General features: G+C 35.7%; 1 protein-coding gene across 1 annotated transcript; it reads right to left on the bottom strand.

The window, feature by feature from the left end:
- Positions 1-1,767: 1,767 nt before the first annotated feature.
- Positions 1,768-15,885, bottom strand: IBSP (integrin binding sialoprotein). The gene is made up of 7 exons (XM_035004554.1): positions 15,814-15,885; positions 12,837-12,904; positions 12,693-12,743; positions 12,520-12,597; positions 8,156-8,218; positions 3,032-3,202; positions 1,768-2,445 (listed from the first exon to the last, which is right to left on the bottom strand). The coding sequence occupies exons 2-7, from the start codon at positions 12,888-12,890 to the stop codon at positions 1,906-1,908; spliced, it is 957 nt and encodes a 318-aa protein (XP_034860445.1). The 5' UTR covers positions 12,891-12,904; positions 15,814-15,885; the 3' UTR covers positions 1,768-1,905.
- Positions 15,886-17,233: the final 1,348 nt, after the last annotated feature.

Here is a 17,233-nt window from a genome sequence, read left to right on the forward strand (position 1 = left end):
AGAGGCAGGAGGGCAAGAAAAAAATGTTCCATGAGTTCCCAAAGGACCAGGTAATTATGTAACAATCGCTGCACCCAGGTGTTAAGATTGAGAAAGGAAGGGGAGTGGAGAGGAGAGAGATGATGATTCTGAGCACCTCATTAACATCTTGGGCTCTGAACAGCAACTGCTGTGTACGCTCCACAGGTAGGCGATGAGGTGATGGGGACTAGAGGAGGATATTAATTTACTCTCAATAATGCCATTATTCAAGCCCATCTAACTCGATAGTCCATGCACTTTGCACAGTATGTAAAAACATATGCCAAAATATGAGAAGACCCTTGCTTTGAAAATATTCTTTAGGCCCAAGTCATAAAACCTGGCTGGTTCTAAGAAAATTGTGATATAGGACAAAGCTTATTTTTCAGCAGTGTTCTCATCATTAAAGGTTTCCTGCTCACTTACGGCTCAACCTCCATTACTGATAAATATACACTAATGAATATAGCATAATGGTAAAGAACACAGATTCTAAAACCAGTCTGCCTTTGTTTTACCCTCAGCTTTGCCACTTGTGACCTTGTGCAAGCTGTATATCTCTCTGTGCCTGACTCAGTTCCTTCACAGTAAAATGGGGGATGACAAAAATACCTGCCTGATAGAATTTTGTGAGGATTAAATGAGTTAGTAATCAATGATATTATTAGAATAATTGGGAGAGTGGGAATATGATCTGTATATTACAAAATACTATCATAGCAGTGTTTAATTTCTTTAGAATGAGAATGAGAATGGTATTGTGGCTATTTAGGAGAATTTCTTGTTTTTATACTAAATATTGAAGTATTTAGGAGTGAAGCATCCTGATGTCATGATGTCTGCAACCAGTCTTTAATGCTGTGCATGTGTGTGGATATGTGAATGTGTGTGTATGTATAAGAATTTTCTACGCCATCCTACACCCTACCCCGCCTAAAACCAAATCAAAAAGGAGTAGGGTTGCCAGATACAAAATAGGATATTCCATTAAATTTGAATTTTAGACAAATAATGAGTGATTTATTTAGTATAAGTATGTCCCAAATAATTCACAGAGGCCAAATAGTGCATGGAGCATACTTATACTAAGAAGTTTTTCATTGTTCATCTGAAATTTAAATTTAACTAGGCATCCTATATTTTTGTGAAATCTGGCAACTCTAATAAAAGCCATTTATTCTCCTGATGTGTGTGGTTGACTGTGCCACAAGCATGTCAAAATCTTAGTTATGTTGATTTATCCATGACAAAATACTTAGAGTTCTTCTGAGTTTTAAACCATAGTGGAAATAAGCTTTTATCCTTTAGCTTTGTTGTCCCTCACTGGATTCATCTTTTTCAATTCTGAATCTCTCTCTCTCTCTCTTTTTAAAAATTAGAACATATTTGAAAGATTGCATTTTTATTTGTGATAAAACCCATAGATAGAATATACATAAAGGTCACATAAAAATACATGAAGATGATAATTAAACATAATATACAGTGTTGGATAGGTAGTGTGATTAAAGAACTACACATACTTTGTATATAGTGTCATTAATGTTAATTCTTAGAAGCACTTCTTGCATGAAGAGTTTTAGCAGTATAAACATGTTAAAAATACTATTTATAAAACTACAACCTCAAAACATGTAATTGAACTCAATCTCATGGATTGGTTTAAATGGCCCTGATTTACAATAACCTTTCAATAACATATCAGGGAAAAGCAACAAGAAGCCCATTACTTGCAGAAGCAATTAGAGAAAATTATTTTGGAACAGTAGCACCATTCCACATTATAATATGCACATTTGTTATATTTCACCTTCCTGAGTTGAACTTTGAAAATGGTGGCCACATGAAATGCCAGAATAGAGGAATTCATCCCAGGCTGGACCTTCACTGATGGTGGTAGTAGTAATCTTGACCATCATAGCCGTCGTAGCTGCGCCCTTTATAGTAGCTGTACTCATCCTCATAGGCTCGGTAATTATCCCCACGAGGTTCCCCATTTTCATTTTCATAGACTTCATATCCATTGTCGTATTCGTTAGTGCCTGTTTGTTCGTACTCTCCCTCATATCCGGGGGGGGTGGCTTCCCCAGATGGTCGGGTGGTAGTCCCGTAGAGCTCTGGTGGTGGAGTCGTAGGTTCAAACCCACCATCTGGAGAGGTTGTTGTCTTCGAGCCACCGTTGTCCTGCTTTCCAGCCACTGTGGTTCCTTCTGCGTGGGCTTCAGTGACACTTTCTTCTTCACGTTCTTCTTCTCCATTGTCTCCATCACTGCTGCCATTGCCATTTTCTGCCTCTGTGCTGTTGCTGCTGGTGCCATTTATGCCTTGCCCGTTTTCATCCACTTCTGCTTCATTTTCTTCATCTTCCTCTTCTTCTTCATCACTTTCCTCCTCTTTTGTAGCCTTGTGTCCTCTATCCCCAGCCTGTAAGGAAAAGTTTGAAAGAATCCAGATCTAGGTGTAAAAATGTAAAAACCTAAGACCATTCCTTCATTCAACACAGGCTGTACCTAAGGCCTTGTTCTAGATGTATTTTTGAATTGAAGCCAGCTTAACTTACAAAAGAATTGGTGGGTGTTTTAAAAATTCAGAATTAGTACCTTTGGTGGGTGTTTTAAGAATTCAGGACTAGTACCTTTGTCATTGGGTTTTGATGGAGAAAAATGTACTTGATAAATAAGCCTTCTCTGTGGGAGATGCTTCCTATAGCTTTGCTATTCATTTTGTCTGTCTTAGAGTCCTCTTCCCTGAAATACAGTGGCATCTTTCAGGACCTTCTATCCATTGCTAAGATGCTTGTGCTTAGTCTTCTGCTATAATGTAGGAAGTCAGTGTAATAGCATGGCCTGGGAAAAGATCTTTCCTTATTTGTAAACAGGGAAATTGAATCTGCTCTTGGTTTTTCAATGAGTAAATGAAGGTAATATAAAACACTCTGTTTGGTGTCAAGATAACCTTAGATTTCAGTGAAGAAATGAAATCAGATTTAACATTTTTGAGGAATGATTACCTTCTTGGGAAGTTGCATTGCAGCTAGACCTATATACCCTGTTCCAGGTGTGGTCTCCTCTCCATAGCCAGGTGTGGTAGAAAGGGTGGTGTTCTCAGCCTCAGATTCTTCATCTTCGTTTTCATCAGAATTTGCATTCTCCTCATTGTTTTCTTCTTCATTTGAATTCTCCTGGTGAAAATATCCAGAGCAAGGAAAGTTATTTTAGCTGGAAGAGAACTCAAAATCTGTTGGAGTCATGAGCCACAATTGAGAAAAACATTGTATTCCTCAGCCAGCTCATCACCTGATGCTAACAGTTTTGCTTCCTCTTATGCCATTTGCACTTCTCACTTCTTAAAACTCAACTCAAGGTTACCTCATTCTATTTATCTCACCATATTCTGTTTTTAGACATTTCCATATTCTATTTAATCAATAAAACATGCTTTTGTAATAATTTCAGCATATCTGACTATGTGGTATTTTATCCTAGATGCCTTAGGCTCTTAAAGTCTTATGTACTATTACAACATGGTAGTAAATGGATTCTTACATTTGCTGACAAATCAGCTGAGAGCTTATACCTGTTTTTTTTTTAATTTCTTATAGTAGCCTTGTAAGGTAGGATTATTATTCTCTTTAGAAAGGGAAGGTGAGGATGCCTGGGTGGCTCAGTTGGTTAAGCGACTGCCTTCGGCTCAGGTCATGATCCTGGAGTCCCGGGATCGAGTCCCGCATTGGGCTACCTGCTCAGCAGGGAGTCTGCTTCTCCCTCTCCCGCTCCCCCTTCTTGTGCTCTTTCTCTCTCTCACTCTCTCTCTCAAATAAATAAATGAAATCTTTAAAAAAAAAAAAAGAAAGAAAGGGAAGGTGAGCTCAGAAAAGCTAAATAACTTGCTTAAGATCTTTTTTTTTTTTTTTTAAGATTTTATTTATTTATTTGACAGAGAGAGACACAGTGAGAGAGGGAACACAAGCAGGGAGGAGTGGGAAAGGAAGAAGCAGGCTTCCCGCCGAGCGGGGAGCCCAATGTGGGGCTCAATCCCAGGACCCTGGGACCATGACCTGGGCCAAAAGCAGACACTTAGTGACTGAGCCACCCAGGCGCCCCTTAAGGTCTTATATGTGATGAAGCTGTATTTTCTAATTAAAAAAGCTGAGCCATTTGTAATGCACTATGATGTTTTTGATGAGGAAGAGGATTTATATGAATGTTCACACTATGCCTAGGATATTTTTTCCTAAAGGAATTTTTATAGAAATGCCTCTCTTCAAACAAATTGATTGCATGTCTTATTTACTGGCAAAAAGAAGTGAATATTTTTCATATGCTTTCAAGTGTATTTAGACAAAAAACATATTTAATTCAAAAGCCATCTGCCAGCATATAAGCTAGTTCTGTATTGTATGCAGTATTCAGAAAACTTTAGGCATTTGACACACAATCAGTTTTACTGTGCAATGAAGAAACTAAACACTCTGAGAAATTTTTAGTGGTATATAAAGTTATTGCATGAAGATGTTTTAAAAAAATTAACACTCCTCAAATGAATGGTTATTATAATTTTATTAATATTACTATAATCTTATTTAACCTTTTATTCTTGGCCTTTATTCTATGTTGTTAGGCAGTTGTTTGTTAATGGAGTTAGTCTGATGTGATTCATAGCTAATATTAAAAGTCAAGACTTCAAAACATGCATGGATAAAGAAGATGTAATACATATACATATATATACACATATACATATATAATGGAATATTATTCAGCCGCAAAAAAGAATGAAATCTTGCCATTTGTAATGATGTGGATGGAGCTGGAGAGTATTATGCTAAGTGGAATAAGTCAGAGAAAGACAAATACCACATGATTTCGTTTGTATGTGGAATTTAAGAAATAAAACAAACAAGCAAAGATAAAAAAAGAAAGAGGCAAACTGAGAAACTCTTAACTATAGAGAATGAACTGATGGTTACAAGAGGGGAGGCGGGTGGGAGGATGGGTTATGTAGGTGATGGGGATTAAGGAGGGCACTTGTGATGAGCACTGGGTGTTGCATGGAAGTGTTGAATCACTATATTGTACACCTGAAACAAATATTACCTTGTATATTAATTAATTGGAATTTAAATAAAAACTTAATCCACAGATTCCAAAACAAAATGTTAGAAGAAAAAAATAAGTTATGTAAAGAATAAAAATAAAAAAATAAAACAAACACAACCCAGATTTAGCCTGCCTTATTACTAAAACAAAGTGACTAAAGAAGAATATGTTTATTTCATCAAATTTGTACATTCCACTGTTTCAGTAAACTCTTGGGACTATTAGAATCCACCCCCAAACAGTCTCTAAGCTAATTGTGACAACCCACAAACACCATGCTGTTTATTTTTTCTCATTTATGCTTTATTCCAACAGACTGAACCTTTCAGGGGAGAAGGAGGAAAGATTCTTAGAATAGAACATACAATTTGGGTCCTGTACTGTCATATTACACATGAAAAACCTGAGCTCCAATAAGATAAATAACTTGCATCAGGTCAAATAGACGGTAGTTCATTAATGGCAAAGTCATGATTAAAAATCCAAACTCTCAACTCATGAACTTCTCTATTTTCTCCTACAAAGCCCTTTCTTTATTAGATACTTTATTTAAGGATATCCTGTTGCAGTGAATTAAAAAGGAAAACAGATCAGTGTGTTGATGGGTATTAAGCATCAGATATCTTTTTGAATAGAAAAATGAGCAATAATTTTTTAAAAAGTATTATTAACCCATTAGAATGGCTAAAATGACTGAAAGAAACAAGTGTTGGTGAGAATGTGGAGCAACTGATACACTGATAGAGGGAGATCACAGTATATCTGCTTTGGTTGCCTCTACTCAGATTGAACATATGCATACCTTTTGACTTAGAAGTTTTACTTCTAAGTAAAATGGCCTCCAGAAGTAAATGCATATGTTCACCAGAAGGAATACTAGAATGTTCACAATAGCACTCTTTGTTATAGCCCAAACTTGGAAACTACCCAAATGCCGATCAACAGAAGAGTAATACATTGTGGTACATTCACATCATGAGATACTGACAATGAGAATGAATGATAAACAGTTGTAGAACAATATGGATCAACTGTTGAAGTTGAGAGTGGAAGAGACCACACATAAAAGAATATATGATGTGTGATTCCATTTATACAATACACAAAAATAGGCAAAACCAATATCTGTTAGGACTTAAAATAGCAGTTGCTCTTGGTGGCTTTGGTTAATGAACAAAATGGAGCACAATGTATGTGCTGCTTTTTGATACGGTGCTGGTTACACTTGTGTGTTCAGTTTCTGAAATTTCAGTGACATCTATACATATGATAATTGTGTTGTGTATATTATATTTAAATAAAAGTTTTTTTTAAAGTGAGGCTGGATAGTTTAGGAGTGGAAAAAAATGATCACCCAATAGAAAACATTCCTAAGCACCCTCTCATTTGAATACAATTCCTGGGGACTCTATGTATTTAACCTGAATTGCCAATGAAATTTTAGGGAAGAAATGGGGAAAAAGGGAGTTCTAGAATCTCTTCAGGAGAGAAGCCTCCAGGTTTATTTATCCACTTTGCTATGATCACTTTTAATGAATGATGTTTGGAGTATTTATTCTCTGAAGTTTTCAAAACCAAACCACCAGGTATTTGTTGGATACCATATATTGTATAAGAAACTGTGCTAGGCAATGTGAGGAGGTATAAGGACGGTACAGCACTGTTTCTCCCCAAACCAGAGATGAAACCTATGGGCTCTAGTCCTCTGGGTCATGAGAAGTTTGCAGATAAGTTTTGGGAGGATGATTAATGTTCAGAGATTGTTGGCAACATTTTGAGTGTGTATGATTTCATCATAGTTTTAAAGAAGTCCTAATCTTCCTCCATTCCCAACCACCATCATAACAAATGAAGAACCATTGCCAAAAGGTATGTAATCTAATTGGGAAATCTACTGGCAAGGCAATTTTGCGATCACTGTACAGCAAACAGTTGTAGTTAAATGGATTACCTCAGCTGAGTTGTGTAAGATTACTAAGTGGAACTCCGGGTAGAATTCTGTGGGATTTAGTAGGTGGCATTTTTCCTGGTACTGGCTTGATATTCTTATAAGGTCTTCCTTAAGCTATTAGGGTAAATTATAGTACTGGAAATGATACTTTTATGGTTAAAAAAAATCAAACAAATTATTTGTCACTTTTAAAGTTCCCATACCATTTTATTTTCAAGATAACAGATGTTTATACATGATCCATTTTTGACTGTTGCTGCCCATTCATAAATAGCACTTAAGAATACCTGAATTTAGAAGGTCCCCAAAGCAGTGGGTAGCTATAATTGACTATCCAGGAAAAGGTACCTAATTAGTATATTGAGCAAGAGTGTCAGTTATAAACATGTTAGCACAATTTCCAAGATATACAGATGAATTTTAGCTGTGAACTACACTAATTTGTAGTACTATAGAGGACTATGCAGTACTATGTGTAGAATCTGTAGTACCATATAGTGCTGTATATATTTATACACTTTGAGTATTTGCATTTCTATAAGAACATAAATTTTATTGTTAGACAAAAAGACATATGAAATTCTTGTTTAAAACAACAACCCTACTTTGTGGGTCAAGAAAGACCAATGAATCAAAATAACACTGTAGAGGATATAGGATTAGCTTTTCATATACTACCCACGTAGTAAATTGAGTTTAAATTCAGTCCTTAAAACAAGTATTGCACTGAGTTTAGGAACTTGTCTTTTATCATCATGTTCTGTCCACCTAAGTATAGATAATACTCTCTTTTCTTTTTATCAGAATTTACACTTCTTCCTTATACTTACACTTATTATGGAGACATTTTTGGTTTTGTGTACCGCTTATAGGTCGCATTAACGTCAAACTGCAATAGTATTTTAAACAGGTCATTTTAGTTGGTTCTAATTTCAATAACATTCCTCTTGTCCAAAATAGAAGACTGTGGGTAGTTGGTAAACTGGCAATGGCTGTTTGCTAAGTCCAGGCTACAGTAGACTAGTTTCCTATTTGTTTTTATGCTGCCTGATTTATTATGAAAAATCCTGCAGAAATTTCTTACCTCTTCTTCCTCCTCTTCTGAGCTGTCACCATTTCCATCTTCTTCAGATGAGTCACTACTGCTCTAAAAAAAAATGTGTATATGTGTGAATTCATAAATATATGAATATCTGTGTACATATATATGTACACATATGTTCAACACCAAAGGAAATTTCCTGCTGATTGAATTAAGATAAAATATGTACAAATATTTACCCTAATTAGTATTACCATCTTGATTGATTTATTTACTTAGAACAGTTCTCATATGAATCTGAGAAAAAGATATAAGGAGATTGGGAATATATAAAATGAGGTTAGAAAAAGGCATTTTGTAGTGATCAAGATATGAAATGAGATACTCCATTTTCAATACCAAAAACATAGGAAATATGTTGAAACATTTTGTATGTAAAAACTAGAGCAGTGAATCACAGAATTGCTTAACTCTGCAAGAACAAGAGGATTATCTGGTTCAATTTATTTTACAGAGAAGGAATCAAGCCCAGAGCAGCTGTGACTTCTCCAGCCAGTTCAAGGCAAATGAACTAACACATAGATCATATTATTTTATTTTCTTTATAAAATATAAATGAAATGATTAGGCTTATTGTGAAATAAAAGTTGTTACTAAATGATTCTTTTATTTATTTATTTTTTTTAAAGATTTTATTTATTTATTTGACACAGAGAGAGAAAACACAAGTAGGCAGAGAGGCAGGCAGAGAGAGAGGGAGAAGCAGACTCCCCACCGAGCAGGGAGCCCGATGCGGGGCTCGATCCCAGGACCCAGGGATCATGACCTGAGCCGAAGGCAGCCGCTTAACCGATTGAGCCACCCAGGCGCCCCTAAATGATTCTTTTAAATAATGAGCTCCTGCTGAATTTAAATTAGAATTTAACTTGAAATTAGATTTACATATAATTTTTAATATCTTTCAGTCTAATTAAAGCTACTTCATAAAATAAGCCTCTCTGTATATATAAATGAGATTTTATATATATGAGGTAAAAATTATATAAGAGCAAAATTAATTCACTTACTCATTTAGGAGAGTTATAGAGTACCATCCCTCTAAAGAGTTCAATATTGAATGAGAATATATTAAACCGAGGAGTCTGTATATAAAAATATAAGTTAACAAGCTTTGCTACTTTTTAAAAGGAAATATAAGTCTAAACACCTGTTATCAGAGACTTTAAGATGGTGGAGATTTTTCATCTTTCTCCCAGTGATAAATTGAATTTTCCTTCTCTTTCTGCAACCACCCCTAATAGCACCAGCTGGATAAATGGATACCTGACTTAAGATGCTGTTATTTTCTGCCCTACAAATCTTAGCTTAGATTCTGATGACCTAGTTAAGTACTGTGGGTCTTAGAAAATAGAGCTTCAGAACAACCTAAGGGTTAGAGATCAGATATGAGGAAACACTGATATTCCAGTCCTACTCAGGGTTGTCCCTGTAGGGCTCATTCTTCAGTGGCCATGCCATCCACCCAAGAAAAGGGAATGCTTGTCCCCTTGAGCCAAGAATAACCTTGGGTGGAAAAGAGAATAATTATACCTGTTCTTCCACTGCCATGACTTTAATGGTTGTGCTTTCCTTAGCTCAGAGGGTGAGTAAAGCATGGTATTACATGTAAACTATTTCTATTTGTTAGTTAATAGAGAGGACAGCATATTTTTGCAATGTATTTTGTCTCAGTGGGAATGTTAGAATCTTTTTACATGCTTCCTCACCCTTAGCTTTCTTGCTGTCCCAACCACATCACTCTTCGGTGTCTGCAGTGAGAACAGTTTTAAAGCTTCATGAAATGCCCTAAAGCCTTGACATTTTTTTTTCCTTTCTTTCATTTATGCCAATTTGTAACTAAGACATACTATTCTTCCAGAAGTCAAATACACACACACACACACACATATGTATATATGTTTTACCATACTCCTTTCAACTTCTGTCACTCCCATTTATTCAGTCCCAAAATATGTGTTTCAGGCATTGTTTTGAGAATGAGGGTGGTAGCAAGAGATGAAGTTGGAAACATGGACAGTTTCCCTGTGTCAAGCACTGTGATAGCTGAGATCAGTACGATAAAGGAAATATAAAGATTCTGCCCTCAAAGAATTCACATACAATTCAAATAACATATGATTCCTAAAAGAAGCAATTTCCTTAATTAAAAATGCTTAGGGTACTAGGCTTATTTATGCTTCCATTTCTATAGCCAAGCAGAGAGATAAGCTATAGGTAGACTGTTGATAGCTTTATAAGTGATATGACATATTTCATGGAAGTTGGTATTTTAGAAATGATTATATGTAAAGGTGCCTGGGTGGCTCTCTCGGTTAAGTGGCTAATTCTTGATTTCTGCTTGGGTCATGATCTCAGGGTTATGGAATGGAGCCCCACGTCAGGCTCCATGTTCAGCAGGAATCTGCTTGAGGATTCTCTTTCTCCCTCTCCCCCGCCCTTCCCCCCACTTGTGCGCACTTTCTCTAAAATAAATAGATAAATCTTAAAAAAAAAAGAAATGATTATATGTAAACAGATTTGTTTGAATAAAACATAAATTTCAAAGCCAATACAGTTTAATGAATTTGGGGGTGACAATCTGGGCACCAAATACTTGATAGATTTAAGAGAATAAATAATACAGAGCTATGGAAAATATATAAGTAGACATGTAAGGGAAAAAATTCTAGAAATCAAACTTTGTAAAGTAGGAGAATAGATGATCATCAATACGAGGTCAGGCTGTTGGATTGGAGCATATATTTTATTGGATATTTTTAAAATACAACTGTCTTACTAACAAATTCTACATTAGTTGAAATGAATTTGCATATAATTTCTCTAAATATTGTATATTAAAAATCTACTTAAAGATTTTTGAACTTTGAATTTATCATAAGAAAAATATAACCTCTCCTAATATCTTTTCACTATGGATATTTTAATTGGATCACATTTATATGTCTATAAAAATTTATAGATGGAAATATCTCTATGTGATATTTTAAAAAAATTGAGGAGCTAGCCAGAAATGTAAACTTAATATCATTTCCATTTAGCTTAAGAAAGAGAATGGGGGCGCCTGGGTGGCTCAGTCAGTTAAGCGTCTGCCTTCGGCTCAGGTCATGGTCCCAGGATCCCGGGATCAAGCCCCTCATCGGACTCCCTGCTCGGCGGGAAGCCTGCTTCTCCCTCTCCCACTCCCCCTGCTTGTGTTCCCTCTCTCGCTGTGTCTCTCTCTGTCAAATAAATAAAATAAAAAAAAAAAAAAAAAAAGAGAATGAAGCAAACATTCAAATGAGCACTGTTTATTTGTGGGGTCTGAGGTGTACCAAAGAATGGAAGACAATTCTGAAAACCCACAACTTCTTGTATCATCTGTGCTTATATTTCTGTGGCCACACACATTCCCCATAATTATTATGGTGCTATAAATACTTTAAGATTATCATTTCCTATCATTGTATGAGTTAGAAATGGGTTGGCCCAACATATGGTAGGATGCTCTGCCAAGCCACTGTGCTGAGGCATCGTTTTCAGCATCTTGACTGCTTTTAGTGTCTCAGGAGTCCTGGGTCAAATGGTACATAAGTGGTGCCCTGAACCCAAACTGTATAGTAATAAAAATAGCACAATTCTGGTTTGTTGAATATTTTAAACCAACACCACACCCTCAAGTTTTCAAAGGCTTTCTTCACTGGTAACCTAGTAAAAACAGAGATTCTTATTTTTAGTGTTTGTTATTTTCCTTTTTGTTTACAAATTTCAAGGATGTTTTGTTTTTCTCACAAACACTCTCACAATTCACTTCATGAATTTGTCTCTTTCCTCTATCATGCTTGAGCCACGCTTCTGTTATAGTGACCAACACAGGTCAGAGGTTCAGAAAATCTTCAGCAATCACCACTGATTATCAGGAATGTTTTTAAAAAAATGGTCTCTGCTGTTTATGAAGTCAGTTTTTCCCTTACCAATTAAAGGACTGTAAATGATCGGATGTTAACAGCTATATGACAGTATTGACTCAACTATAAAATGACTGTTAGTGACCTTATCACTGACTTAATTGTCAACAACAGATAAAGTTGTCCATTTCGTCAGTGCATTAGCCAAAATACCTGAACTCTGTACCAAGGTGTTTGCTTTTATTATATCATTCTAGACTGGGCCCAAATGATGCGTATATCTCTGCTTTAAAAGAGGACTTAGGAATAAATTTTATTGTATTGTAGTAAAAACAAACTTTTTGTAGGAAGTAAGTCTTTCTGGTTGACTTTCAGTGAGAATTGAATTTAGATGTTTTGTAGTTAAATTTGATTCCCTTTAAATTATAATGGGTGGGAAAGAAAATTAATTTTTATACTTACCTGAACTGGAAATCGTTTTAGAGGAGGATAAAAGTAGGCATGCTTGTAAAGAGAATATCGTGGCCGGTACTTAAAGACCTGCATAAGCGAAATAAATGATATATTCATGTTTACTATGCAATAAATCTAGAGGAAGTATAGTCAGGCCAAGAAAGTATGCTAAGCGTAATTACCCCATTTTCTTCAGAATCCTCTAATTTAGCTCTTCGATGAGTATTTTTCATCTGTTTATAAGAACATTTAATTATTACATACTCTCTCTTTTACATGAAAAGACAAACAAGGAAATAACTATAGGTTTTTAATATTGAACTTACTGAGAAAGCACAGGCCATTCCCAAAATGCTGAGCAAAATTAAAGCAGTCTTCATTTTGGTGATTGCTTCTGGAATTAATGAAGTGGTAAAGTTAATAAATATTAAAACTAGGAGTGTAACTTTTTTTTTTTTTTTTAAGATTTTATCTATCTGACAGAGACACAGCGAGAGAGGGAACACAAGCAGGGGGAGTGGGAGAGGGAGAAGCAGGCCCCCAGCCAAGCAGGGAGCCTGACACGGGGCTCTATCCCAGGACCTTGGGATCATGACCTGAGCCGAAGGCAGACGCCTAACGACTGAGCCACCCACATGCCCCAGAGTGTAACTTTTTTACTCATACTAGAAGATGAGGTATTTGTTTTCATTTCTATCTAGTTAGAGTTTTGACTAATTAAGACCAATTTTGTGGCTTTTATTTTAAAATTGTTGCTTTTTTTTTTTTTAAGTGGTAGAAAACTAACTTTACCTGTTTAAGTAATCTTGAGTTCCATATTTGGTTTTACCCTATCTGCTGTGATTTGTCAGTGGCAGACCACTTCATTACTGTAAGGGGCTTGAATGCTTGGTGTATTTCACACTGGGGTAAGGAGGCTTCCTAATATCATTGACATAGGAATATCAGCTAAGGAATTGAATTGTTAATGTAGTTATGTGACCTGTTTTTTTATAATTGAAAACTAAGCAAAAAAAACTTAATACATTTAATGTATTGAGTTCAAGCCACTGTGCTGAGGCATCGTTTTCAGCATCTTGACTGCTTTGTATTCAATTTGAATACAAACTTGAATACATTTAAATGATTGATTTTATAACAGTGATTCTATAGGTATATATTCTATATATTGGTTCTATATGGGTTTTGGACTAAAAGTTTATTTGTAAGATGGAAAATAGGAGCCATTTCCCTATGAATACCTTAGAATACTTTGTATTTTTTTTTCTGTGTATGAAATGATCCATAATATGTGAAATACTGTTCTCATAGCATGTAGCACCAAACAGCCATGTCTAAGAATAACTCTATGAGAAGAGCTCATTAGAGTTTCACCTTGGGATCTCAGGGACAAATTTCCTCAAATTAGGTTATTCTGCAGCTCCACTTAAGCTTTCCATCACTAGTGGGGAGACTCACAGGATGGATCAAGGGCTTTTCAGGGTCAGGGCAGTAGTCATCATGGAGACTTCAATTCTATGAAAGAATTGAAGATGGAACTCTCAGAATGGGAGTAATTCCCAAACAGTCCTGGGGTTTGTGGCCATGCAAAGATTTCACTTCCATATAGATTCCTCATAAATAAAAAAAGAGGGATAGTAGAATCCTATCCTACTTAATTTCATTCTATTTGATAAAATCCTAAAAAATCCTTCTTTTAGATATTTATTTATTTGAGAGAGAGTGAGTGAGAGAGAGAGAGATCACGAATGGGGGAGAGGTAAAGGGAGAAGCAGACTCCCTGCTGAGCAGGGAGCACGATGCGGGACTCGATCCCAGGACCCTGGGATCATGACCTGAGCCAAAGGCAGACACTTAACCAACTGAGCCACCCAGGCACCTGATAAAATCCTATTTTAATAGAGGTTGAATAAACTTAGCTAAAAGCCTACTAATACCCACCCATTTGCACTGACATATACATTTAACTGAGAGTGTTTAACTGAGAGTGACAGCTTTGGCAACATTTTAGAAGCAGTATGTAGTGATGATGGCAATTTCCCCATAAACACACTTGGAAAAGTGATATTTAAAATGTATGTATGAAACCCATGTCATATACCATATTCTGAAGTTTGATTTTGCATTTTGTCATTAGCCACAATTTATTGCATCCTTATTGAGTATCTACCACTAAACATTACACAGAGTAAAATTTAAGGCCTGGAGAAGGTGTCTTGGATCCTAAGTCACACTTTATTTGTGGCAGACTAGGTCTTTTGATTTTGATGCCTACTCACTTCCTCACAGTTCTGTCTACTTTAGTAAAGGTTCTTAATGGCCACACAGTGATAAAGAGGCTTTGCCCCTGAAGGGGGCCCATCTGTCTAAGAAGTTTTTATTGCTATTGGGGTGCTGAAAGTAATACTTTGAACTTTGTTACCCATGGTCAAGCTTGCCAGCAAACAGGAAGATTATTGCTCTGCAGCTTTATGAAAAGAGTTGGAATATTTATAATGTCTTAAAGAGCTAAAAACTTAAGTACATGGAACTGTAGAAAGGGTTTTGATTACATAAATTTCTCATAGCAAACCATAAAAACAACTAGATGAAAACGTAGCAGGAATAATATAAAAAGAACCAAGTGATTCATGTAGGCAGCAATCGGCTGCCTACATAAATCTCATTTTATTTACTTTCTGATTCATAAAAAACACAGACTCTATATTGACTACTACTAACCCAGATGACAATTCAAATTCTTAAAGGATAGTTTTGAAAATCTAATTACAAGTATTCATTGGGAAAAGTCTGATAAACTAACAACATTATTTATTTCTTTAGTCCTATATATTTTCCCATACTGATTTTAGAGATACAGGATATCAACACTTTGAAACCGAACATGTTAAAAAGACATTATATATAATCCAAGTAGATTAGGCATAATTTATGGTGAAATCTGCACTCATTGGGGCAGAGTTACAAGTGAAAAATAGTATTTCAGTCAGGTTATCTTGAATACATCAGAATGAGGAAACAAACAGTTATTTGTGAGGTGGAGAGATAGAAAGTAGGACACAGAATTTTCTAGTTTATGTGCACAATATTAAGAACTTATTTACATGCGTAGGTAAATAAGCTTAACCTTTTGGAAAGAATCTTAACTCTGAGGTACTAGTTTAATGATAAACAAGTGTTAAATTACATAGCCATTCTATACAATAACATCAACATTAAAATAAAAAATTCAAAGCAGGTCCAGAGTTGTAAAATGTGGAGTGTTCAGTTTTAAGAAAATGAAGTCATCATAGTAAATCTTACCCTTTTGCAGTGCTGGAGTGAGGAGACAGTCTCACAGGAGTGAGCGACACAGATTGAATATTTCCTCTGCTCTCTCACTCACTCATTTGCTTGCTGTGACTGGCTATAAACTCTTCTTTGCCTTCTAACAGCCAATCGCTGTCATGGGCAAGGTGATGTCAGAATGTGGATTCTCACCAGAAAACCCCCAGACTTCAACACTTTTTCAAGACACAGTCTCAGTTGAATAAACATGAAATGTGGTTCTAGTGCCAAGAGGTTTGCATTGTGGAATTTAATTGAAGGTTTAGATGAAGATGAATAGTTTGAGTTCTGAATATATATAATAATATACTGGACTTGAATTAAAATAAGTAGCAAAAGATTTAACCATTTAAAAATTTTATAATTATGCAAGTTTTCACTGTTGAAAGAAAAGGAAACTTATTGTCCTAAGATACAATCCTACATTATTTAATTTAGTAAAAAAAGAAAAAAAAGGAAAGGAGCTGATGAACAGTTAATATTTTAAAATCAATTATTTTATATTTTTCCTAAAATATGCTTCAGTAACTCATAAATTAAAATTGATATAATTAAAGTGAACCCCATCAATTTTGTTCAGATTACCAAACTTGAATTATTGAGCTTTCCACTGAACCGGGACAGTGGAGAGCCCGCGTTCCAGGACATGAAGAGCCAAATATAAGAAAGATCTGGTCCCTGTCTAAAATTTTCACAGTTGTGTAGAGAGACAGACTTACAGCTGTAGGGCACAGCAATGCAAATATCTACAAGGTTTAGAGATCAGAATCGGAATTTTCTAGGTTATTAATAAGGGAAAGGTTATCAAGAAAGAAGAGGGAAACATTCTTGGGAATAGATTTAAAGGATATAGAAATGAATGAACAACATAATGACACACTTCCAATATTTGCTGAGTGCCCTCATGCTAGTTTTTTACTTGTGCTATTTCAGTCATCCTTCACACACACAGAAAATAATACAGTGAGATTATTGCCATTCTACAGGTGAGGTAAGTGGGGCACAGAGATGGTAAGTATGTTCTGGGTTGCATGGATAGTAAATGGGGGACTATAGGGATCAAAGTCAAGTCTAATTCTAGAGTCTACTTTTAATCACTATATATCCTTGCTGGCACATTCAGAAAGCTTCAATGATTCAATAAACTGGAATATAGTGAGTGGAAGTAATGAAGATGAGGGTGGTTGGATAGACAAAGGCCAGATGATGGGGACTGTAGGTTGTATTAATCAATATGGACTCCACCATGGAAATGAGAGAGTATCAAAGGGTTAAGGCAGAAAAATAATATATTTAGACTTGTAACTTGGAAAAATCTTTTATTGACAAGGTAGATCTGGGTTGAAAAAGGCAAGATAGTTATGGAGAAGGGGGGTCCAAGAAGCTATTTTAGTGA

This window comes from Mirounga leonina, unplaced genomic scaffold (assembly GCF_011800145.1).
Source record: "Mirounga leonina isolate KUSES-001 unplaced genomic scaffold, KU_Mleo_1.0 Mir_129, whole genome shotgun sequence".
NCBI lineage: Eukaryota > Metazoa > Chordata > Mammalia > Carnivora > Phocidae > Mirounga > Mirounga leonina.